The 26,528-nt window shown below is 39.7% G+C and overlaps 1 protein-coding gene across 1 annotated transcript in view; it reads left to right on the top strand.

Annotated features, from left to right (window-relative positions):
• lama2 (laminin, alpha 2) overlaps window positions 1-26,528 on the top strand; it is a 323,797-nt gene that overhangs the window by 224,003 nt on the left and 73,266 nt on the right. Inside the window, exons 26-34 of the mRNA XM_055636370.1 lie at window positions 7-186; window positions 3,636-3,821; window positions 6,628-6,755; window positions 7,597-7,714; window positions 13,184-13,318; window positions 15,032-15,156; window positions 16,708-16,807; window positions 17,208-17,218; window positions 19,418-19,473. Coding sequence (XP_055492345.1) covers window positions 7-186; window positions 3,636-3,821; window positions 6,628-6,755; window positions 7,597-7,714; window positions 13,184-13,318; window positions 15,032-15,156; window positions 16,708-16,807; window positions 17,208-17,218; window positions 19,418-19,473 — 1,039 coding nt within the window. The remainder of the gene's footprint in view (window positions 1-6; window positions 187-3,635; window positions 3,822-6,627; window positions 6,756-7,596; window positions 7,715-13,183; window positions 13,319-15,031; window positions 15,157-16,707; window positions 16,808-17,207; window positions 17,219-19,417; window positions 19,474-26,528) is intronic.

The following is a 26,528-nucleotide window of genomic DNA, read 5'->3' as shown; positions in this document are numbered from 1 at the left end:
TTGCAGCTGACTCTTAAACCAGACCAGATTGTCCTGGAAATAGTAAATAAATTAAATGACCGAACAACAACAGATGGTGTCTTTCATCAGCATCCAGAGATAGTAGCTAATGTTGCTACAGTGATCCAGCATCTTCTCTATGAGCCTTTTTATTGGAAACTTCCAGAGCAGTTTGAAGGAGAAAAGGTAATCTCGGATAAGATAATTTTGATTAAAATTAATTGCCAAATTGGCTGATGAAAACTTTTGACTTGCTCGGTAAATTTAGAAGTGAGGTTGAATTGATGGGGGCATGACTTGTTCACAATACATTGTATTATGGTATCAATGTGTCAAAGAATATTAGTGGGTGGTCATTCTTTTGTGTTATAATCAGAAAGAAACAATGGTTAACTTTATAATTGGCATTGTTGTAATTTGCAGACGATGAAATGTGAGCATTGTGACTTTTGTTAGCTAGACACAGCAGGCTGAATGTTATAGTTTTCTTCATTATAATTACTGTTTTAAAAACAAATATATTTTCAGTAGTTTTCTCATGCTCATTTGGGCACAATGCAATGGAAATTCCAAATGATTTAATCTGATGGAGAATTTCTGTGAAGTACTGAATTCTTTTATTGCTCTAGAGTTTCTTGCTCGGCTTTAGTGAGCAGTGTTTATGAATTCTATGTGTAGGAAAGAACTGCAGATGCAGATTTAAATCGAAGGACTGAGGTCTGTCGAAGGGTCTCGACCCGAAAAGTCACCCATTCCTTCTCTCCAGAGATGCTGCCTGTCCCGCAGAGTTACTCCAGCATTTTGTGTCTACCTTATGAACTCTATGTCGGCATTAATTATCTAAAATCTTCATTATCAAAATAGATATTCTCAAGGTATTTCCTATCCTTATAAACCATTAAGGGCTAGAAAATGATTTGATATCCCACATTTGCCACAAGATAATGTGGAGTATTATCTATTGCCAAATGCAATTGAAACTTACAGCATGCAATAATACTTTGGATAATACACTTATATGTACGAACAGGCACATACTCGAAAGACTGAGCACACAGCAATGTTGTCGTGCAGCACTCATTTGGCACTATTCTAGATGGCGTGTACTTCAGTTTGCACTGTGCCAAAACGTAGTTGCTTCATCCAGCCTGCTAGCCAGCTGTTGTTACTTGCCAAGTTTGTGTACTCTGCTATAGAGGAAAGCCTTTATATCAGAGAGGTTTAATGCTGTCAAGCTTGTAGGCAATTGTTGGCTGCCTCGGTTCCCATTCAAAACGCTCACTAAGCTACATCAAGGCTTTCTGTTACAAGCACATCTTTCCTCTGCATTGATCAAGAGCAGAAGCATAGTGTTTAAATTACTTGATGAACTGCCAAAGGTCTGCACTACTGATCAAAATACATGAGTTACAATTCCACCAAGGCAGATAAAGAATATCAGTCAAGTAAATAAATACATTTACATTCACTGGAATTTAGGATGAGAGGAGTTCTTATAGAAACATGTACAATTCTTAAAATATTGGACATGCTAGATACAGGAAAAATGGTCCCGATGTTGGGGAGTCCAGAACCAGGGTCACAGTTTAAGAATAAGGGGTAGGCCATTTAGGACTTAGATGAGGAAAAAAAAAAAGAGTTGTGTATCTGTGGAATTCTCTGCCACAGAAGGCAGTGGAGGCCAATCCACTGGCTGTTTTCAAGAGAGAGTTAGATTTAGCTCTTAGGGCTAAAGAAATCAAGGGATATGGGGAAAAAGCAGGAACGGGGTACTGATTTTAGATGATCAGCCATGAATGGCTGTGCTGGCTCGAAGGGCCGAATGACCTACTCCTGCACCTATTTTTCTATGTTTCTATTTGGAATTTATAGCAAAAGCCCGACTCATCAATGATGACCATTAACCATAATAATGTTGAAAAATCTAATATTCTTCAGGCAAGAAAATCTGCCAAGAAAATCTTACTATGACAGGCTTATATGTGCCTCCAGGCCCAAGATTATTGTTGTTGTTTCCTAACTGGGATGGGTGGTTAAACCTGCAGATTATGCCAGAGATGGGGCAATAGAATTAAGCAGGCAAGTAGTTTGAGAAGAAGCACCTTCCTACTGCCATTTACAGTGCTCACACATAATCCTGGCACATTGTTGAAGATTCTCTGTGCTATCCAAAATGATCCTTCCTCATGCAATCTAACTTAGGCCAATGATTTCCATGAGTTGGTGGGGATGTTGTATGTGAGGCTCTGAGTAAATTCCTAAATTGTCTCATCTTGTCTTTTGTGGATGCAACGGAGCTCAGGCTAGAGTGTCTGATAGAGCAGTCCGCTGTTAAGCTTGTGAATGATGTGGTCTGTTCCACTCCCTGTAAACACAGCGTTGGTGCTTGGAATGTAGGCCTGAAAGTCCATACTGATGTTGGTTTGCATCTCCTGCAGTGCTATAAGGAGGCTTTAGATAGTCAATAACTCTGACAGTAGGACATGATTTACTGCTGGAGAATTACATGCCATAGTTTTGAAGAGGATTGTAACATTTTGTACAAGCTTACCCATTTTCATGAAACTTTCTAAGCTCTGGTCTTCCTTATTTATAATTTAACACTTTTGAATCTATTCCTAATCAATACATTACTCAAATATTAATGTTAAATTATTTTTCATAGACATGGTCTTAAATAAATTCATATTCTTGTTTTCTTTATTCCATGGAGGAAGTGGAATCCAATTCATTGCAATTGATTTTTCATTTTTTCCCTTGCTGATTGAATCACAGAGGGTGGACGTGTTACGTTATAAAAGTGCATATTGCAAATGAATGTGTACCTTCCTATGATTATAATGCATTGTTACTTGTCAAACTCTATCTAGATGTGGCCTTGAGAATTATAATATGCTCAAACACTGATAAAGGAAATAATTTCCAGTGGTCTTTGATTTTAAATAGTTGAAAGGATTAAGGTAGATCACACTTTGAAATACCCAGGTACATACTCAAAATGGCATGAATGGATGAACACAGCTTTCCCATCTGTCCTAATCCAAAATTGCAGCCGCAAAATTGGAAACCAGTTCTGGTTCTCTGAGTTGGGTTAGAAATATAACCAATACAGAAGCATTAATGTTTGTAAGAGTCTTGCTCTTGATGGTAGGGTAAAGTGGTTGATCTCTCCATGCCATTTTCGTTGAATCTTTTTACAGCTGTAAGCAGAGCCATCGTTCTTGCAGAATGATGCGATTGATTATTCCAGGATTGAATTCAAAGTGGTTGACTCTTTTGGTGTGACTTGCACTGTGATCTATTTGGGATCTAATAGGCAGAACATGACAGTCTGCTGCCAACCAAGGAACTTCCTTTACTCCTCTTGTCAAAGGGGTTGGATGGAGATTGAATTTATGGCCATTCCTCCAGAGTTCACAGGGGCTCTGCTGATGGAATTCTGTAATAAATCATCCCAAACTCCTGACCCCTCTAATTGAGACTGTTGCTTTCTGGCCCACGTTGGTTTAGGGCATCTGTATTTAACAAAACTGTAGTAACAAATAAACTACTGTTAGTATGGGCAATGCCTAATGAAGTGATAGTGTTTCAACACAATGTATTCAATTTACTGATCGTGATATTTTATTTCCTAGCTCTCTGCCTATGGTGGCAAGTTGAGGTACGCCATTTACTTTGAAGCCAGAGAAGAAGTGGGTCAATCAAGCTACGAGCCACAAATTATCCTGAGAGGTGGTCCTACCAAAGAGATTATAATTATGCGGCATTTATCTGCACCTCAAATTGGTCAATTGACCAGACACGAGGTGGAGCTCACTGAGGTATGGTTTCTAAATGCAAAACTTTCAAATGGAAAACATTAATATTGATTAATTTACAACTTCTCAGAAAGTAAATTGGGTCCATATTGCTGATTTTACTCTCAGAATGGAACAATACATTTCCAGACAAAAACCTAATTTAAAGCTGTTCGACTTTTCCTAAGGAATAATTTGTTAAAATGATGAATTGTATTTTGCCAAAAATATCCATCGGATTTACTGCCATGATCTGTCCTTTTAGCCATGTAGATATAAATTAGAATATATTACTTTATAAAGACAAATTTAATTATTAAACAGGTCTTCATAAGAACAATAAAATCAGAAAATACTGGAAACTGTTAAGAGTTTATGCAGCAACCGTGCAGATATAAACAAAGTTAACATTTCAGGTAAAGACCTTATGTCTGACCTGCTGAGTGCTTCCACTATTTTATTTTTTATATCAGGTTTCCAACATCTCATTTAAAAAAAATTTCATCATGAAACTTTTAGGCCAGCTTCATAAACCATCATTTGTTCTGAGCTGAGTTGACATACACTGTAATAAACACTGCCATCCACCTATTGTTTCAATGCTTTTTGCACAAGATCCCTGTGTTGTATTATGTCAGGCACACAGCTAAAGTTATCAGCTTTAGACATAATGAAGTATCCACTATTATTGCAATAAAAATATATGAAGTGTGCAGAGTTGTGATGTATAATTACATATGAGAGGAACTGTGGTAATAAGATAATAATGAATTATGTATTTAACAATTAATTACACAGGAACTTAATTTTTAGCAATTCACTCCATTACAGTGCTGCCCCAAATCACACTGATCTTAGTTGACATGAAGAAAAGTGCTGAGCATTAGGTTAGGTGATAATTTGGTGGAGCAGTAACCTGCCCCTTAACACACCTAATCATGTTCCAAGATCTGCTGATTAGTTCAAAACTATCCTTTAATTAATTTATGCACAACATCCATCTATTAATTAGATTGACGAGAACACAATGTACTGCTTGCAGTCTGAAAGATGAACTGTGCTTTGATATATGCATTGATGCTTGCCTTTTTATAGGACTTTAGTGCATTGAGTTATCTGAAAGTACTTATTTTGGGGGTGCAATTTTAGCTGTTATGTAGGAAAATAATGCAGGCGAATAACAAACAATGTCGTAATTACAAAATTAATGACTAGTTAATTTGTTTTTATTTTGTTCATGTACAATTTTGATCAGTATACTAGAAGAATTTTGCTTTCTTCAAAAGTGGGTTGTGCTCTTCAATCACTGAATCACCAGGATTAATTCTGTTGGATGAATGGTCCTTTATTTTAAGATGTCTCCTTTGTTTCAATAATATAAGTGCAGCTTGGCACTCAAGGATACAATCAATGTTGTCAATTCCTCTTTCTAGTTTTCTGGTTGTTAAAATTCATTTTTGAACCTCAGACCTTTCTAACTGAATGCTTGTCAAAGATGATGCACACCATGAATGAAATCTTATAATTTTAATGTCAACATCTCCAATGAAAATAATTGTGTCTGACAATGTAGCATTCAATCAATGCTATACTGAAATCAAAGACCTTGACAATTCTTAGTCATTGATTCATAAAGCTATGCAGCATGGAAGTTAGTTTAGGTTAGTATCACTTGTCCCCGAGCTACAGTGAAAAGGAAAGAGACCCTCCAGCACACCTTGTTCATTACCATTCAAATTGCCATTCTGTACTAGTCTCATTTGCTGCCACCTACCTTGGGAAACAGAATATCTCCCCTCGGCCTCCTGGGCTCCGAAGAAAGTTGTATCAGTCTATCCAACCTCTCCCTATAACTCAAGCCCGCAAGCCCAGGCAACATCTTGGTGAATCTCTTCTGCACCTTTTCCAACTTAATGACATCCTTCCTATATCTAGGTGACCAGAACTGCACACAGTACTCACACCAACAATTTGTGCAACTGCATCATGATGTTCTAACTTTTGTACCCAAGCTCTTCATTTAGGGAATTATGTACCTGTACTCTCCGATCCTCTGTTCTGTAACACTCTCCATAGCTCTACCATTTACTGTTTATGTCATGCCCCGTTTTAACATATTAAAGTGCACACCTCATACCTATCAGAGTAAAATTCCATTTGATATTCCTTCGCCCGCCTTCCTGACTGATCTAGATCTTGGTGTAAACGTAAATACCCTAATGCATACTACACCCCCAATTTTAGTGTTGTCTGCAAATGTACTAACAATGTTAACTATGTTGTACTGTAACAGAATTTAAGGAACAGTTGGACTGGTACGTGGATAGAAAAGGTTTGGGTCAAACGGTGGGGCAAATGGGACTAGTTTTGATGGAGCATTTTGGTCAACATGGACAAGTTGGGTCGAGGGCCCAGTTGCCTTGCTGCAGGGCTCCATGTACTTCACTCAAATATAAATTAATTACAGGAAATTGTATTATTTTTAATTTTTCTATGGTGGATTATTTCACTGTTAGTGAAATCACCCTTTATACCTGTAATAATATGATTTTATAATATCATTATCAGATGCCTTTACTGATGACACTTTCCTGGTGGAACCATTTCTCAGAACCACATTATTGTACCCTTATCTCTGATAGTTTTCTTTCAGGTTCATCAACAACGAGGAGAGACTGACTTACTTTATCACAATATACATGTTCATAAGGATTTATTTCTGCAACTTTTGCATTAAAAGTGATAATTAGTTTAAACATTGTGTGAATAAAATAGTTTGTTGTACATAATAGTTGACATGAATGTTAACGACAAACTATTTTTCCATCAGCATGAATGGAAATATGCCCGTTCACCAGATGGCAGACCTGTGTCTCGCAAAGACTTCATGGATGTGCTATTTGATATTGATTCTATCCTCATCAAGGCCTCTTATGGGACTTTTATGAGACAAACCAGGTATTGATATGGGCATTCATTGAAAATAGAATAGAATTTTCAATTGAAAATTAAGTTGTAGAATGAAAAGTTCTGTTCAGCGTTTAGATGTTTACGAACAGCTAAATTAAATTTTATTGTTTCTTTTGCAGATCAGGGAAAAATAAATTAATTTTAGCAAGAGAGAATTATGAACTTCAGCCCAAAAACATACTTTGTAATAGAATTTTAATTTGTAGCAACAAAGGTTTTGCTGTTTGAAGTTTAGTTCTCACATTATGATACCATCATTGCTGCAACAATTTTTTTCACTCGATTAAATTGTTTTCTGATGTCTTCTTCAAAGTGTATTGTTTCTATTATTTGAAATGTTCACATGTTCAGGGTCTAAGTAATTGTTCATGCATTGCATAGTTTTCTTACGTGAATTATATCAAATTAAAGGACCGTTTGTCAGAAATGTTAACCCATTAAGAAATTCCAACTGTTTTAAGCAATAATTATATCACGTCCTACAAATTACATTTATTTGTGCAGAAATAATTTATGGAATTATTAATGTGTAATTGAATTACATAAACAAAGAAATGTATTTTCATGAACAAACATCAACTGACTGTAATGCAAGGTAAAGCAGTTTGTGGAACATTACTATCGAAGTTCAGCTTGGCTGATTTAATGCTGAATGATGAGCCCCATCTCTGGCTCCAGCAGCTCATAAATTTACCATAAAAATGCAATTTGACATAAAGATGCATGGCTTAATGACTTTAAAAGCACAACAGAGGAAGTTTCAAATTACAGACACAAATGTTGTTTGAAGAACTTTACCAAAGTTCATTATTTGTCATTGCCTACCCAGAATCTCTGAGATCTCTATGGAAGGAGCAGAAGCCAGTGGCAGCTACAGCATGACTGAAAGTGCCCAACAGATTGAACAATGCATGTGTCCTGACGGTTATTCTGGTCTCTCATGCCAGGTAATGTCAATAGTTCTTATTCCAAAGAAATGAACGTGGATCAAAAAATAAAAACTTGTGTTGACAAAGACAAAATAAATAACAATAATATAGAAGAACTGATAATTATGTGATATTGTCAGGGACAGTCTGGGTCAGAGACAGTTTCTTCCCAACTGTTATCAGGCAACTGAACCATCCTACCGCAACTAGAGAGCAGTCCTGATCTACCTCATCGGAGACCCTCGGACTATCTTTGATTAGACTTTTCTGGATTTACCTTACACTAAACATTATTCCCTTATCATGTATCTGTACACTGTGACTGGCTCGATTGTAATCATGTATAACAAATGCTTTTCACTGTACCTCGGTACATGTGACAACAAACTTGGACTGAAACTGAAATTGATACAATCTTTGCTTCATTCTCACAGTTCGATTCTTGTTCCATTCTGTAAAATTGGGAGAATTGGATATTCAACATGATTTTTGCATTTAAGGCAATAATATATCAGATGACTGAAAGCCCAGCCACAGAATGTTGTGCCATCACTCTAGTAAAATGTACCCTTCAAATAGATACATTTATTTATGTTCTCTACTTTCTGTCCTGTAGTCAAGCCTCTGTCCATGCCAAAAAATTATCCCCAACCTAGTGTACCCTTATTTTTCTGACATTCTTTCTGTTGTAATTTTCTGCCATTGTTGCATTCAAATTTGGGTGAGAATTTCAAAGAATATCCAGCCATATATGAAAATGTTGCAGTAGATGGAAATTAGGCACAGTTAGAAAAATATATTACCTGATTGACTGTAGACAAAAATGCTGGAGAAACTCCGCAGGTGAGGCAGCATCCATGGAGCAAAGGAAATAGGCAACATTTTGGGTCGAGACCCTTCTTAAGTGATGTGAGGGTGTGGGGTGGGTGGGGGGGGGGGGGGGGGGGAGGGGAAGGGGGAAGAAGAACGGAAGAGGCGGAGACAGTGGGCTGGGGGAGACCTGGGAAGGGGAGGAGGAAAGCAGGGACTACCTAAAATTGGAGAAGTCAATGTTCATACTGCTGGGGTAGAAACTTCCCAAGCGAAATATGAGGTGCTGCTCCTCCAATTTGTGGTGAGCCTCACTCTGGCCATGGAGGAGGCCCAGGACAGAAAAGTCAGATTCGGAATGGGAGGGGGAGTTGAAGTGCTGAGCCACCGGGAGATCAGGTTGGTTATTGCAAACCGAGCGGAGGTGTTGGGCGAAGCGATCGCCAAGCCTACGCTTGGTCTCACCGGTGTAGATCAGCTGACGTCTAGAGCAGCAGATGTGGCCAGTGGTGGGGTCCCGTTGGAGGTGGTAAAAATGTTGGAGGATTATTTGTTGTATGTGACGGCTGGTAGGGTGGAAGGTGAGGACAAGGGGGACCCTGCCCTTGTTGCGAGTGGGGGGATGGGGAGTGAGAGCAGAGTCAAGGAGGAATTCGGAGTAGGGGATGGAGTCCTTACAGGAAGCAGGGTGAGATGAAGTAGTCCAGATAGCCATGGGAGTCAGTGGGTTTATAGTAGATGTTGATCAGTAGTCTATCACCTGAGATCTAGATAGTGAAGTCTAGAAATGGTAGGGAAATGGCGGAAATGGTCCAGGCATATTTGAGTGCTGGATGGTAGTTAGTGGTGAAATGGATGAAGTCAGTGAGTTGTGTATAGGTGCAGGAGGTAGCACCAATGCAGTCATCGATGTAGCGGATGTAGAGTTCGGGGATTGGGCCATGGTACGCCTCGAACAAAGATTGTAGTGGGATACCACAAGGCTCGGTGCTGGGACTGCAGCTATTTACAATACACATCAATGATTTAGATGAAGGGATTCAAAGTAACAATAGCAAATTTGCAGATGACATAAAGCTGGGTGGCAGTGTGAACTGTGAGGAGGATGCTATGAGAATGCAGGGTGACTTGGGCAGGTAGGGTGAGTGGGCAGATGCATGATAGATGCAGTTTAATGTGGATGAATGTGAGGTTATCCACGTTGGTAGCAAAACAGGAAGGCAGATTATTATCTAAATGGTGTCACGTTGGGAAGGGGAAGTACAACGGGAAGTACAATGGGATCTGGGGGTCCTTGTTCATCAGTCAATGAAAGTAAGCATGCAGGTACAGCAGGCAGTGAAGAAAGCGAGTGGCATGTTGGCCTTCATAACAAGAGGAGTTGAGTATAGGAGAAAAGAGGTCCTTCTGCAGATGTATAGGGCTCTAGTGAGACCACACCTGGAGTATTGTGTGCAATTTTGGTCCCCTAATTTGAGGAAGGACATTCTTGCTATTGAGGGAGTGCAGCGTAGGTTTGCAAGGTTAATTCCCGGGATTGGGGGACTGTCATATGCTGAGAGAATGGAGCGACTGGGCTCATGTACTCTGGAGTTTAGAAGGATGAGAGGAGATCTTATTGAAACATATAAGATTATTAAGGGTTTGGACACGCTAGAGGCTGGAAACATGTTCCTAATGTTGGTGGAGTCCAGAACCAGGGGCCACTGTTTAAGAATAAGGGGTAAGCCATTTAGAACGGAGATGAGGAAACATTTTTTCACACAGCGAGTTGTGAGTCTGTGGAATTCTCTGCCTCAGAGGGCGGTCAAGGCCGGTTCTCTGGATACTTTCAAGAGAGAGCTAGATAAAGCTCTTAAAGATAGCAGAGTCAGGGGATATGGGGAGAAGGCAGGAACGGGGTACTGATTGGGGATGATCAGCCATGATCACATTGAATGTGCTCGAAGGGCCAAATGGCCTACTCCTGCACCTATTGGCTTCTGGACTAAGTGGGACCTGTTGGGTCCCACATGGGAGGGCTGGTCCCCCAACGCAATATTCCATCTCTCCACCAATCCCAATATTGGTGGCCAGTGGGGGGGGGCTTTCTGGAAAGCTAGTATGGGTGTTGTGGGCTGAAGGGACTGGTTTCCAGAGGGCTAGTATGGACTGTGGACCGAATTGATTCTTGGGCTGGCGGCTCAGTCACTCAAGCCTTTTGTATTGGCAGCTCACTCACTCACGGCTGGTGGGCTGGCAGTTGAATCATGGCTATCCTTGAAATTCCACTTCAAGCAGGGTGCAAGGCCACAAAATTCAAGTGCAGTTTCATACCATTTCAAGCAAGGTACAAGGCCACTAAAGACAGCGAATCGTGTCCTCTCCCTCCTCTAACTTGCAGAGACTGAACCACATACACACTTCTGGGTTTTATAGTCCCTCTCCCCCTCCTACCAGAAGGGGAGTGGCCTTCATGGCGTGATTGACAGGAGAGAGAATCACAACATTTTTTAAACACTAATAATTCTTTTATTTTTCATCGATGGGAAAAATTCTCAGCACCTGATGAGCGGAGGGGGACTCTGAGTAAGATGGCCAAAAATCACAGCCGTACGTGGTAGCGTTATTTCTAAAATCAATATAAAGCGCAAACAGGAAGTGGTCAAGATTAGACTATTAATTTATACTAGACCAAGTGCAGACCCATTGGGCAGAGAGCGAAGGGGCAGAGACAGAGACAGACAGAAACACAGAGAGAGGGGCAAGAGGGAGAGGAGGGTGGGGAGGAGGAGAAGAGGGTGAGAGTGAGGGGGAGAGAGAGAGGGGATGCTGAGAGGGGGTGAGGTGGGGGGGGGGGAGAGGTGGGGGCAGGGAGGGGGAGGAAGGGGTGAGAGGGAAGGGGGTAGGGGTGTGTGGAGGGGAGGGGGAGGGGATGGAGTGGAGGAGGGGGGGGTGATAAAGAGCGGAGAGAGAGAGAGAGAGAGGGAAAGAGGGGGGGGGGGAGGGGGGGGAGGGGGGGGAGAGGAGGGGGAGGGGGGAGAGAGGAGGAAGGGGGAGAGAGGAGAGGAGAGGGGGAGGAGAGAGGGGGGGGGAGGAGGGGGGGGAGGGGTAGGGGAGAGGAGGGGGAAGGGGAGAGAGAGGGTGTGCTGTGAGGGGAGAGGTGGGGAGCAGGGAGGGGTGAAGGGAAGGAGGTATGGGGTTTGTGGAGTGGAGGGGGGTTTAGGGGGGTGGGACGGTGGGGGAGGGGAGGAAGGGTGAAAAAGAGGGGAGAGACGGGGGGGAGGGGGAGGGGAGGAGGGGGGGGGAAAGAGGGAGAGAGGGGGGAAGAGGAGAGGGGGGGAGAGGAGAGGGGGGGAGAGGAGAGGGGGGGGAGAGGGGGGGGAGAGAAGAGAGGAGAGGAGGGAGTGAGGGGGTGTGCTGAGAGGGGGGTGAGGTGAGGGGAGGGGAGGAGGGGGGGGGGGGGAGATGAGGAGGGGGGGGAGGGGGGGGAGGGGAGAGAGAGAGTGCATTTTTATTTCAACCCAAACAACCATTTTCAGGCAGTGCTTTTTTACTTTAACCATATTTTCATTTTCAAACCACATTAAGGGTACTTACTCATAGTTGTGTGAACATGTGTTCAGTGTTATTCACAGCTCAGAGAAACGTGACCCTCTGCCTTCCTACATCTTGAAGAGACTGAATGAGGCACACCGCCTCCTGGTTTTATAGTCCCCCCCCCCTGCTGCCAGCGGGGGCAGCAGAGAGAATGGGGAATTTTGTAAAAACATTAATATCTCTGTCATATTTCATCAACGGGAAAAATCCTCTGCACACATACGGCGGAGGGGGGCTCTGAGCGAGGTGGCCAAAAATGACGGCCGTAGGTGGCGGCGTTCTCTCGGAAATCGCAGCACAGATCGCCAAAACCGGTCAAGAACAGAGTTTTAGTAATATAGAAGATAGAGGGCAAGGCAACTTTAATTAGGTAAGGCAACTTTAGCATTTCCAAACCAAAGGCAACACAGCTTTAGCATTTCCAAACCAAAGGCAACACAGCTTTAGCATTTCCAAACCAAAGGCAACACAGCTTTAGCATTTCCAAACCAAAGGCAACACAGCTTTAGCATTCCCAAACCAAAGGCAACACAGCTTTAGCATTTCCAAACTATATTTTCAAACCACATTAAGGGCACTGACAAGTCAGTAAAATCACTCACAGTTTAGTAGACATGTGTTTAGTGTTATTCACAGCTCAAACGGAGAATTGCGACCTTTCGCTCCCCCATCTTGCAGAGAACTGAGGCACCTCCACACTTCCGGGTTTTATAGTCCCTCCGGAAGGGGCGTGGCCTTCAGGAGAGAGAATCTGAACATTTCTTAAACACTAATAACTATTTTATTTTTCATTGATGGGAAAAATCCTCTTGTCCTGTGCAGCGGAGGGGGACTCTGAGTAAGATGGCCAAAAATCACAGCCGTAAATGGCAGCATTTTTTTTTCTAAAATCAATATACAGATCAACATGAAGTGGTCAAGATCAGACTTTTAGTAATATATAGATTGTCTATTGATTGTGTATAGCCATCTGCACTGAATTCTGTGGTCACTGTGGGCACAAAGTTCAACAAAGACACTGTAAAAAAAAATGTATAAAGATAAACAAAAAATAATCATGAAAATGACACATTACTTTGGTTTTTCCTTTCACCACAGGATTGTGTTCAGGGTTATTACAGGTTACCACTAAGATCAGCAATCACAGGTCCAAGACCTGTAGTGTGGAGCTGTGTACATTGTCAGTGCAATAGCCACAGTGACATCTGTGATCAGAAGACTTCCATTTGCCAGGTAATGGGTACCATTATTGCTATATCAACATAGCTTTGGAAGTTAACTTGTGTTGAGAAGTTCTTTGCATGTAAAAACAATATACTTTTGATGTTGGAAATCTGGAATAAAAGCAAAACATGTTATAAACACCAATGCAGATGGCATTTGTTCAAAGAGAATCAAAGCTATCGTTTCATTATAGACCTTTGTTGTAATGCTTGATGGAAAAGTAACACATCCTGGTTTAGGAACAGCTCCATCCAGCAGTGCAAGAAAGTTGTGGAGATAGCCCAAATCTTCACACAAACCAACCTCCCTTTTATTCCATCTACACCATGTTTCCTTGGCAAGGCCACACGAATAGCTGAGTTTGAGGATTCTTTATAGTCCTTGGCAAGGACACAAATAGCCATGTACAGTGGTTGCTTCGACCACCCCGGGCCGCGGTGATTGAGCCGCGGGACTGTTTTAACATCGCCCGGTGGGGTATCGCCTCAGCGCAGAGGGTGAAGAGGAGGGAAGAGACTGCAGACCTAAGACTTTTTGCCTCCATCACAGTGAGGAGGTGCTAGGTGGACTCACTGTGGTGGATGTTAATATGTGTTTATTGTTGTTTTTTATTGTATTGTATGTATGTATGACTGCAGGCACGAATTTTCGTTCAGACTTCGGTCTGAATGACAATAAAGGAAACCCTGTAAAACCCTGTAAACCCTGCTGTTACTGTCTACATTTTCCACCTGGAGTTGTTGCATGGAGAAGTTTATGTCTGTTGTAGCTTTGATGGACAGTATCAGCAATGCAGCTCTTGGAGGTCACTAGGAGGAGACTATGGATGAGGATCCATGCAATAATATGTGGCAGGCAGCAGTGAGTCCTCTTTAATAAGTGGAACTAGATACATGGTCTTTCCTGGTCACAATTATGAGTTTCCTTGATATCCTCTTCTTGGATTTGTGGAAGAAGTCCTTCTATGCTGTGTTTCAGCAGAATTTATTTTCTGCTCCAGGGCCATTGCTATTGTTATTGGTGCAGTTTTAGATGGAGTCCACAACACAAACTTCAAAGACAGAGTCTTGGTTACGAACAATACACATTCCATCAGAATCTGAAACATTTTGAGTAATGTTCCTCTGAGAAGATGTTATCATTGCATTGCCAACAAAGAATTTAAATTGCTGCCACTTTTCTCACAGAGATTTTAATATTAATATAAAGAAACAATTATTTTAACAATATAATTATCACCTTTCCCCCAAAAAAGACTTCTCAAAGCTCTCTAGTTCCTACAGCAATGTTCAATGAAACTATAACTTCAAAATAGTAATTTTTCACAAAAAAAATCCATATTTATGTGGCTTTGAAGATATCTAAAGTAGATTTTGAGTACTAGGCTGATGACAGTCATTCAGTGCAAAGCAATAAATCACTGATAACAGAACATGATTAAGTGGCAAAATATAGCATGCTGAGATAATAAGGATCTTCTTGGTATCGGTTGTTTTGTGCAGTACTCTCTTATAATATCTCTCAAATGGAACTTTCTTATAGGGCTTCACATTTTTCTGCGAATTACTTAGACCTATTCTTAGTTTCAGGGAGACATGTATACACACGTATTGCTTTATTAATTGAAAGAGTGGTGCAAACAGTTTCTTGAATAGATTTATAATGATGGAGTTTATAGTGGAGTGATAGATCTTTACTAAATGGGAATTTTTTCTCACTCAGAATTGCCGTGACAACACAGCTGGTGAGCATTGTGAAGTGTGTGCTCCTGGATACTATGGCATTGTAAGAGGGTCTCCAAATGACTGCCAGCCATGTGCCTGTCCTCTTCAAATTTCTAGTAACAAGTAAGTTTCTAGCATTGCAATTTTTAAAAATGTTTATGGCAACAATTAACTATGGATTGAATTCTTCACTTCTCACGATCACTAGCAATAGCACGAGATCAGCCAACAACAGGCATTAGGCATTAACACTGTATCTATGGGGCAAGATCAGTTGGATATTGGCGCAGTGCTTCTACTTGTCTTCAATTGGAGTGCGCTCCTGATAATGATTTAATTCTAATAGTAATTAAGAAACTGCTGCATTATGAAAATAAAATAAATAATTTCAGAACACATTTTCGTCACAAAATCATCTAATTTTTGAAGATCCATCAAGTTTAATTTTCCACCCATTCTTCGGTACTTATTTCTTCTGTGATATGTTCCTTGAGTGATGGTCACTTTCCAGTATCTTGTCCAAATACACAGTGACTGCCTGTACGTCATTCAACCCCAAAGAACAACATGGCTGAATTTGATTGAAACCTCATCTAAATTAACTTAACTAGTTGCAACATTAAACCTTCAACAGTAATCGATGACAACTACATTATTTACATGTACACATGGCAATAAGTTTACTTTTCATATATAGTCCGAAAAGTGAACAGCATTGACTGAACCTAGTGCATACTTACCCTTAGGTACACAAAAATGTTGGAGAAACTCAGTGGGTGCAGCAGCATCTATGGAGCAAAGGAAATAGGCAACGTTACATTGAGTTTCTCCAGCATTTTTGTGTACCTTCGATTTTCCAGCATGTGCAGTTCCTTCTTAAATGCATACTTACCCTTCATGGCTTCATTTTTTACTGGCTCAATCAACTGGGAAATTTAATGAGTGTGAGAGATTTGTGGAATAATAACTGACTTTCTGTAGGTGAAATGAAACTGAAATTGGTTCCAATTACAAGAGCAGGTTAGATGCTGGGTATTCTGCATTTCAGCTTGTATTTGTCGCAGATATAGGCCCAATTTTGTGACCTCATTCCTGCAAAACAGGTTAAATCAGAGATTGGTGGCCTGAATGGAATATTTACAATTCTTATCTACCTGTTGGTAGCTTGTTGGTACTACATAGCAGCCCTGCCCCTGGTGATCTGGAAGGTTGGAATAAGTTTGAAATGTCTGAAATCTAATTCTAACTTCAACCTGTATTGACTGACAACATAACATTGACACAAAATGCTGGAGTAACTTAACGGGACAGGCAGCATCTCTGGAGAGAAGGAATGGGTGACGTTTCGGGTCGAGACCTTTCTTCAGACTGGCAATCTTCAGACTAACACTCTCCTCCACCTAGCAGAGCTGGTAAAACATTTCTTCTCTTCAGGGATGCTGCCTGTCCGCTGAGTTACTCCAGCATTTTGAGTCTATCTTCGGTTTAAACCAGCACCTGCAGTTCCTTCCTACACATCTTGACTATCAACATGTTAGTTTAGTTTTAGTTAACAATTCACCACATTGTTTTGTTGAGGATCAAGAACTTATGAAGTCCATTGCAGTATTGATGACATTGGCCAGAATGCCCCTCTGGAATATGACTTGTCTTGAAACCTTCACTTGTTTTAAGGACCCATGTTGATATTTCTGATGTTATAAGGGAAAGGTCATTTCTGCATTATGATGGAATAACTTTAGTTGAACCCGCCGAAGAAAAATATGAACATTATGTAATATATGTGTGATCACTCAATTATTTAGCATTATTGCCATTGCTGAAAATAACTGCACAATTGTTTTAAAACTATTTAGTTACCATTAACTATTTGTATTTCGTTTTCTCTAATGCATTTCGTTGTCTCTGTACTGTACACTGACAATGACAATAAATTGAATCGTCACAGCCCGAGCTGCGCCCCTTTCATTTTTTTTTGTCAGTGGGAGTGGGCTGGGCGGCTGCACTTTAATTATTTTTAGCTTCAGTCTTTTTATGAATGGGGATTTAGTTCCCCTTTCTTCCTGTACTATCGGAGGGATTTGGATCTTCGGATTATAAAAGGGCACCATTTAACACTTATATTTTAATTAACGTCCCATGTCAAGAAGGATGTCATGAGGATATGAGGGCAGCACTGTGACAGGTAAAGGCTATTTAGATTATTTCCTTATTCATGAATAATCTAAAAATAAATATGCTAATTATTGAAAACATCATAGTTAAAAAGTTACAGTACAAGTAATAATTCCATGGTGTTGTACATTTAAGTATACCTAACATTTAAGTATATGTAATTTTAAATTATAGTATTTTTTAAATTTAATTCTTTATTTCGAACAGAAAGAATGGAAAGCAAGTGTGAAACAGCATACAAAAAACAAAACAAGAATATTTATAAAGTGTCATAAACAATATCTATAAATAAATGAAATTGTATGTGTCCGAAAAGGAGCAGGAAGAAGCCAAAGCTTATTAATTCCCACCCCTTATTCAACTGCTTATAATTATCATACAAATTTAGCAGCTATATGTGCACTATATGTACACCAGCAGCTATATGTACACTAAATTATTTACATTTATACACTAATCAAATATTTACAGCCATACAAAAAAGAGAGAAAAAAAGAAAAAAGAAACGAAAAAACCCTCATATACTATACAGTATCTTAGTCATATATACAATCCATCACCCTATAATCACCCTTCCCAATACAATCAGTATAACAAATATCCCATTCACAATCACCTATCCTCATCCCAATATCCTTTATATGAAGCTATATTCTGGGAAGGTTCCAGTGCACTGCAAAGCTTCCGAAGTTCAAGAATGGGAAAATAATGAACGCATGGTAATAGGCCTTTGAACAAAATATGTCCTTTAGAAAATGGTGTGATCCTTCTTTAAAATCGTAATAGGACGCTTAGAAAATATTAACAGGCAGAGTTAACAAATTTATGAAGCAAAATATTATTCAACAAATTTAGCAGAGTTCTTTGCTGTAATTAGAAATGTTAAACTTGGGAACTAACAGATGCAGTGTGTTTGGATTATGAAAAACAGCTATGAAGCAGTCATATGGGTTCGGGCATTAAGGGTGAGATGTTAACATAGTTAGGGAATCGGTTTACTGACTGAAAAGAAAGTAGGGGTGAACAATTTATTTTCAGGTTTGCAATATGTAACAAGTAAAAATACACATGAATCAATGTTGAGGTCTACACCTATTAATCTTTAGAGAAAAGACCAGGTGTATTGAAATTTGAAGTTTATATTGTTTGGAAAAACTCATAGTGTTTTAAGTGAAAAATAAACAGGTTACATGAATAGACAAACTATGGCAGAAAGAGCATTATGTGGGGGAAATGTAAGATTATCTAATTTGATAAGAAGAATAGAAATATAAATGATCAAGATACCCCGTCCAAGCTAGCCCTATTTGCCCGCATTTGGCCCATATACCTCTAAGCTTTTCCTATCCATGTACCTGTCCTAGTGTATTTTACATCCTGGTATAGTAGTTCTGCCATTGAAGTGGAGACGGTATTAACTGAAGCCAATCTTCCTGAACATACATCAGCTAACTGTAGCCACAGGCTCTGTGCTGCATGGAGACACCAAGGTTGACAAAGGTACAAGCTTAACAGGGAATATCATGCACCAGCAGAAGCTTCAGCCATTTGTTTTAACAAGGATTATAAAAATAAATTACAAGAACCTTTGCATGTATATAAAAAGGGGAAAAAAAACACAGGTAGATATTGATCCCTTAGAAGCTGAGATTAAAAAATTAAAGATTGGGAATAATTAAATAGCAGAATTGTTAACAATTTTGCATCTTCATTCACACTGGAGAAAGTAAAAACATATTAAAAACAATATGTAAATACCTTTGATCCCAGGCTATGGGAGATATTCATATCTTGTGAACAAATAAAACAAATCATCTTTCCTTTATGTGCAATATAAATACAATCCTAGATCGAACCCTCAAGGCAACTGAACCATCCTACCAACAACTAGAGAGCAGGCCTGAACAACTATCTACCTCATTGGAGACCCTCGGACTATCTTTGATCAGACTTTACTGGCATTTTCTTTATCTTGCACTAAACGTTATATACATTATTGCCTTTATCATGAACCTGTACATCGTGGATGGCACGTTTGTAATCATGTATTGTCTTTCCACTAACTGGTTAGAACGCAACAAAAGCTTTTCATTGTACCTCGGTACACGTGACAATAAGCTAAAATCAAACTCAAGCTCAAAGATCCCTCAAAGAAATGACAATTTATGCTTAGTAACGAGTTGACTATAACTGTTTTTGCCGTTTTTAGGTGTGCACCTGGTTACTATGGTAATCCACGAATTGAAGGAAGAGGTTGCATACAATGTGAGTGTGATCCTATTGGTTCGTTACCTGCACCATGTGACAGAGTCACGGGTCAGTGTAATTGCCGACCTGGAATGAGGGGCTGGACCTGCGATAAATGCATGGAGTGGCATGCACGTGAAGGCATGGAGTGCATCTGTACGTATCTTAACATTATTACAACGGTGTGGGCTAACATTCTTCTATATGACAGATGGAAGGTATATGACTGTGTGACAGCTGAAAGCAAGCTTACTGAGGGTGGAATGATTAAAATCAGGATTGTTTAAGAGAGAGAGTTATCTGAAGGCATTTGAAAAAAAAGATAGAGAGAGAGAGAGATCTGAAGGATTTTGAAAAACAAGAATCTTTTTTTTTTCAATCTATGTAGTAATCTGCTCCATTTAAACAAATTAAGTCTAATGAGCCTTATTCCTGAAGAATAATTTAAGGCTAGAAGATTTTCTGGATATAATTTTGGTTTGTATTTTCATAGATTTAAAAAAAACCTTTCAAATTAACATTTTGTTTTTCAATAGATTGAACATTTGAAATATCTGTACTGTCAACAAGCTCCTCCAAAAATGGAAACGACAGGCATAGAGCTAGAGATATAAAGAAAGGTCCTAAAATTTCTAGATTTGCCCTTATATGTAAAATAAAATGTTAGTTGATTTTAAGAATTCTGTACGTGACCACCATACTCACACTTATTTATTATTACTAAGCTGATAGAAATCCTTTACAGGACCATTTATTGCTACATTTCGGCTTAATTAAATCACCCCTTATCATCACCGCTATTACTCATATAATAGCATTACAAAGACATAAAGCTTCATTTTTTAACCTAGGTCATGCTAATCAATAAACATTTTCTCTTAATTCAAGATTTGTTTCATGTTTTTCATGGAACAAAAGGTGAAAGGCTGATCCATAAATTAATATTACTACCTATAACATGATAAACCGATTGTGAAAACGTCAAGGTGTTGACAAGATTTATCGTCACATGGTGGGAAATTATTTTTTTTATGATAACAATAAATGTTTGTTTAATGCATCAGTAGATACATACGGCATGGAAACAGGTCCTTTGGCCCAATGTGCTCATGTTGCTCCATCTACACTAGTCACCAAGATGCCCCATCTACACTTCTTGAATGTATGGAAAGCCTTATGAATGACACTTTCCTGTAAAAAGGTTTACTTTCACCATCTCATTAATGCCACTGCAAATTAACATTCACCCAATAATAAAATAAATGTCTTCATTTTTGTACATTTATTCAGCATTTTCTGCGTGTATCTGCTGCCTTCATTGTTAGTGACAGGCTTCAAGCAGAAATTCATGAGTATTCCAGAAATGTAACACCCCGGGATAATTATGTTTCATTACTGTGATAGGCAAACTGATTTCCATACAGTGAGAAAGTTACATATTTTGACAAGTTTTTAACCTTGTAGTAATTGAATACTAATTTATCTGGATGTAGGGAAGGTTTCTGTGGTAAAACATAAGGAAGACTTCATAATGCTTGAATTGCCTAACCTTTGTTTCAGTGACTTGTTCCTAACATAGCATAGAAAATAGCTGCAGGAGGAAGCCAATTGGCCCTTCGAGCCTGCACCGCCATTCATTGTGATCATGGCTGATCATCCACAATCAGTAACCCGTGCCTGCCTTCTCCCTATGTCCCATGATTCCGCCAGCCCCTAGAGCTCTATCTAACTCTCTTAAGTTCATCCAGTGAATTGACCTCTACTATGGCAGAGAATTCCACAAATTCACAACTCTATGGATGAAAAAGTTTTTCTCATCTCAGTTTTAAATGTTTCTTAGACTGTGGCCCCTGGTTCTGAACTCCCCCATCATTGGGAACATTTTTTTCTGCATCTAGCTTGTCCAGTCCTTTTATAATGTTATTTGTTTCAATATGATCCCATCCACTCTCATCCTTCTAAAATCCAGTGAATACAAGCCAAGTCTTTCTAATCTTTCCTCATATGACAGTCCCGCCATCCCGGGGATTAACATCGTGAACCTACGCTGCACTGCCTCAATAGCAAGGATGTCCTTCCTCAAATTAGGAGACCAAAACTGCACACAACACTCCAGATGTGGTCTCACCAGGGCCCTTTACAACTGCAGAAGAACCTCTTTATTCCTTTACTCAAATCCTCTTGTTATGAAGGCCAACATGCCATTAGCTTTCTTCACTGCCTGCTGTACCTGCATTTTCACTTTCAGTGACTGGTGTACAAGGACACCAAGGTCTCATTGCACTTCCCTTTTTCCTAATCTGACACCATTGAGATAATAACCTGCGTCCTTGTTCTTGCCGTCAAAGTAGATAACCTCACATTTATCTACATTATACTGCATCTGCTATGCATCTGCCCACTCACTCAACCTGTCCAAGTCACCCTGCAACCTCCTAGCATCTCTTCGCAGTTCACACTGCCATCCAGCTTTGTGTCATCTGCAAATCTGCTAGTGTTACCTTTAATCCCATCATCTAAATCATTAATGTATATTGTAAATAGTTGCGGCCCCAGCACTGAGCCTTGCGGCAGTCCACTTGCCACTGCCTTCTATTCTGACAGGAACCCCTTTATTCCTACTCTTTGTTTGCTGTCTGCCAACCAATTCCCCATCCATGTCAATACCCTATTCCCAATACCATGTGCTCTAATTCTGCCCATTAATCTCCTGTGTGGGACCTTATCAAAGGCTTTCTGAAAGTCCAGATACACTACATCCACTGGCTCTCCTTCATCCATTTTACTTGTGACATCCTCAAAAAATTCCAGAAGATTCGTCAAGCAGGATTTCCCTTTCATAAATCCATGCTGACTTGGACCAATCCTTTTACTGCTATCCAAATCCAAATGCGCCGTTATTACTTCTTTAATAATTGACTCTTTAATAATCTTCCCCACCACCGAGTTCAGACTAACTGGTCCATAATTCCCTGCTTTCTCTCTCACTCCTTTCTTGATAAATGGGATAACATTAGCTACCCTCCAATCCACAGGAACTGATCCTAAATCTTTAGAACATTGGAAAATGATCACCAATGCATCCACGATTTCTAGAGCCACCTCCTTGAGTACCCTGGGATGCAGACCATCAGGTGCTGGGGAGTTATCAGCCTTCAGTCCCATTAGTTTACCCAATACAATTTCTCGCCTAATGCAAATTTCTTTCAGTTCCTCTGTCTCCCTAGATCCTCTGTCCTCTCGTACATCTGGGAGATTGTTTGTGTCTTCCTTAATGAAGACAGAACCAAAGTACCTGTTCAACTCTTCTGCCATTTCCTTGTTCCCCATAATAATTTTTAAACTTATGATTAAATTGACGATGGCACAAAAGGTTTTGTGTTTACAAACCAAGGTACAGATTTAAATTATTTAAATATGTATTATCCTGCAAGTATAAAAATATATTTTATGGACTTGCACCTCCTTTTATTGAGAGCTGTGTTGAAGATGTGGATCTCTTGCCACTGTGGCAAATGTATGTGTTGGAGTATGGGCATGGCTTCTGACTAGGACTGTGGTTTATAATATATTTCCTAACAAATTGGTGGACATTAATTCAATTATTTTAATAAAAAGTGATATGAGTTTGGGAAAAAGTTACATCACGCATGAATTATTCAATTTGAATGTCACTATCTCTGAAATTATTGCTTTAAATTTGCTTTGAAATGTCTGGTGTCCTTTAACAAAAGTATTTTTTTAATTTTTACACTAAAAAGTGTTTGGGGTGCTTGCAAAGTACTGAATATATTACCATACCAGCAATTATTTCTAAGTTGGTCACATTAGAGACATTTGACAGTGTCCATGGAAAGATTTGGCTCATTTCAAAACACTACATTATTTATTAACACATTCTGCAATCCTAAAGATGGGAGGAGGAAAGATGATCAGAATATAGTGTCAGATGTTATTCAGACTACAGGTGACAGTAGGAGAGAAACAGAGAACTATCTGCAAGCAAAAGGAGCCAGGAAGGATGGATACATGGATACAGGAGGGATGTATAAATGGGGTAACAGCCAACCTGTAATAAGTAATTCAAGAGATTACATGACATGTATGTAAAGTACGGCGATGGACAAGTTATTTTTATACAGTGCACACATTATTTAACATGTTTTGAGAGATGAATTAACATGAAGTGGCCAAATCTCATGCTACACATACAGTAAACATGTCATGTTATGCATTTTGAGAGATAGATAAGAGGCCAAATCTCTTGCTTAACACCAAATATGGACAGTTACAGCAATATGTCTGGAAGCTTAATTTGACAATCGTATTTGTTTTTGAGCACCACAGTTGAAAATGGAATTTCTGAAATATACATGATATGGACTATCTGTAATTTCACATCACTCCATAATTTCAATGGACCGTTTCCAGTCAGGTGTCATCAATTTCATGTCTACTCTTCTCTCCTCCATCTACTGGTGCTGGTATCATAAATTCCCCATGTCTCCAACCATGTATTGGTGGCCTACTTCTGTTGTCCTAGTGCTGAGCTCCTTTCAGGTCTTTAACTTTGCCAGCCTCTAACTAAAGATGCAACATAAAGAATAATGAAGGAAGTAACATATTTTCGATCATTATGGTCCAATAGAATATATTTATTAAATTCAATACAGAAAATATTTCAATAGAAAATGGCACGTTCTGATTGCTGCTAATAGCAAGAAAATAAAGGGATATTTGATAAAACACGAAGGGAAGATTTGTTTGTAAGAAGATAGGAAAAGTTAACTTTCATACTGCCAGAATGCATTCAAATTCCTCTTTTATAATCGATGTATCTATCACCTCTCATTTCATTTTTAATGAAAATATTTTCATTTGATTTTAATGACCTTCCATACATTTTTGCAGCGTTGACACTAAATATAAATTAATGCATAAATAATGGAAAATGTATTTGTGGGTGAAAGTTCAGCATCACATTGTGATGGTGCATAGATCTGGAAGGTATCAAATGTATGTACACCAGCGTGTTTTCATTCCTCCTAATTCTGTATTTCATTACCAAGTAAACTATTGGCACGTATCATTATTTGATGTGCAAAATAAAATAAATTACCAAATAAGCTACCACTCATTTTAGCATGAAAAGTGCTATTAAAAGTGCTATTATAAATATTCTGCAAATGCGATTAAGATAGCGACAAGCAAGAATCCACATTTGTTCCCATTGCATTCTTGTGCTACGTGAGAACAACTTCATCGGGTGGAGGAAGGTAGTAATGGATGAAAACTGGTGAGTGAGTTGAAAATGAGATGATTGGGTTGATGTATAAAGAATGTTTGGAGGCTCATTGGAGTTTAGAAGAATTAGGGGGGATCTCATTGAAACCTACAGGACAATGAAAGGTCATGATAAAGTGGACATAGAAAGGATGTTTCCAGTAATGGGGGAGTCTAGAACCAGAAGGCACAGCCTCAGAATAAAAGGACATACCTTTAGATGGAGGTGAGGAGCGATCTCTTTAACCAGAGGGTGGTGAATCAATGAAATTCATTGCCACAGATGGCTATGGAAGCCAAAATATTGGCAAATTTTTAAGTGGAGATTGATAGATTCTTGATTGGGAGGGGTCCCAAAGGTTACGGGGAGGGGGGGGGGGGGGGGGGGGGGGGGGAAGGTAAGAGAATAGGGTTGTGAGGGGGAAAATAGATCAACCATAATTGAATGGGGAGTAGGCTCAATAGGCTTAATGGCCTAATTCTGCTCCAATGCCTTATAGCCTATGATCTTGATGTCTGCCTGCTGGGGGTGGAGGTAAAGAGAATGAGAAATTAGGACTTGGGATCTATCGAAGTACAGATGGGAACAGAAGTACAGTAAACCCTTGTTTTAACAGACTCTTTTATGATGGATTTCGGTTATAGTGGATGGACTCCTAACTTGCACCGTCTCCCCGGACACAGAGCGCAGGCTTCCGAGGGCACCCGCCCGACCTTCCACCGCTTCATCCTTCGCTTTGTCCATTCAACTGCCTTCTCTTTCTCTCATCACTCTGTCCACTCCTCCTCTTACCCACACCACGCCACCCCCGCTACCTCCTCCTCCATCTTCCCCAGAATCGCCGACATACTCCGCCTTAAAAAGCAGCTAGAGAGAGGGGAGGGAGCCTCGCGGTGACCGTCTTGTCATTGGCGAAAGAGCTAATGGCCAAGGGCTTCAACATGAGCTGCAATAACAGCCGTGAAGAAGGGCTTGCTGGTGCAGATCAGTGACATCTGTATTTAGTTTAAAGGTGAAACTACACAAAGTGCTGGAGTAACTCAGTTGACTGAATCAATCTGAAGAAGTGTCCTGACATCACCTATCCATGATCTTGAGCGATACTGCCTGAACTGCCTGAGTTACTCCGGCACTTTGTGTCTCTTTTGCGTATTAACCATCATCAGCAGTTCCTTGTTTCAACTTTCAACAATGATAATAACTTACTCGGTTGTAACGGACAATCGGCAATAAACAGACATCTCCCCCCCCCCCCCCCCCCCCATATGGTCCGTTATAACAAGGGTTTACCGTATTGTGGATGTAAGTGGAAAGGGATTGAACAAGAAATGATGGAGAAAAACTAAGTTCCACAAAGCATGGACATCTTACGCATTGTACACCTGTTGAAAGATTTTAAGAAGAAAGTAGTTGGAATGAACGGGGTTTCCGGGATAGGGGAGGTATTGCAAATCAATAGTCTTAGAAGGGAAGATCTCCAGGGGCGACAAGATTAGAATCCCTGCCAACTGATCTTTGTTGAAAAATGATTTCGCAGAGAGGTATGAAGATCTGTCAGGGTCTTGCCATTTCTACTTCAAAGATTAAAGATCAGTTCCCCAAATGACAACAAAAAATTAAGGGCCTCATTCAAGCTGGAGAGAAAGTTTCCAGTATATATATATTTTTTATAATTTTTGCTTTCATTTCAGATTTACAGATCCTGCAGTATTTTACTTTTAAATTCCTGTGGCAAGCACAGATTGACTTTAATGTTTTCATTAAAATTCTCTTACATTTCTAAATGTTG

This window comes from Leucoraja erinacea, chromosome 5, assembly GCF_028641065.1.
Source record: "Leucoraja erinacea ecotype New England chromosome 5, Leri_hhj_1, whole genome shotgun sequence".
In the NCBI taxonomy this organism is placed as follows: domain Eukaryota; kingdom Metazoa; phylum Chordata; class Chondrichthyes; order Rajiformes; family Rajidae; genus Leucoraja; species Leucoraja erinaceus.
The sequence above is the reverse complement of the archived record's forward strand: the minus strand, read 5'-3'. Positions and strand labels throughout refer to the sequence as shown.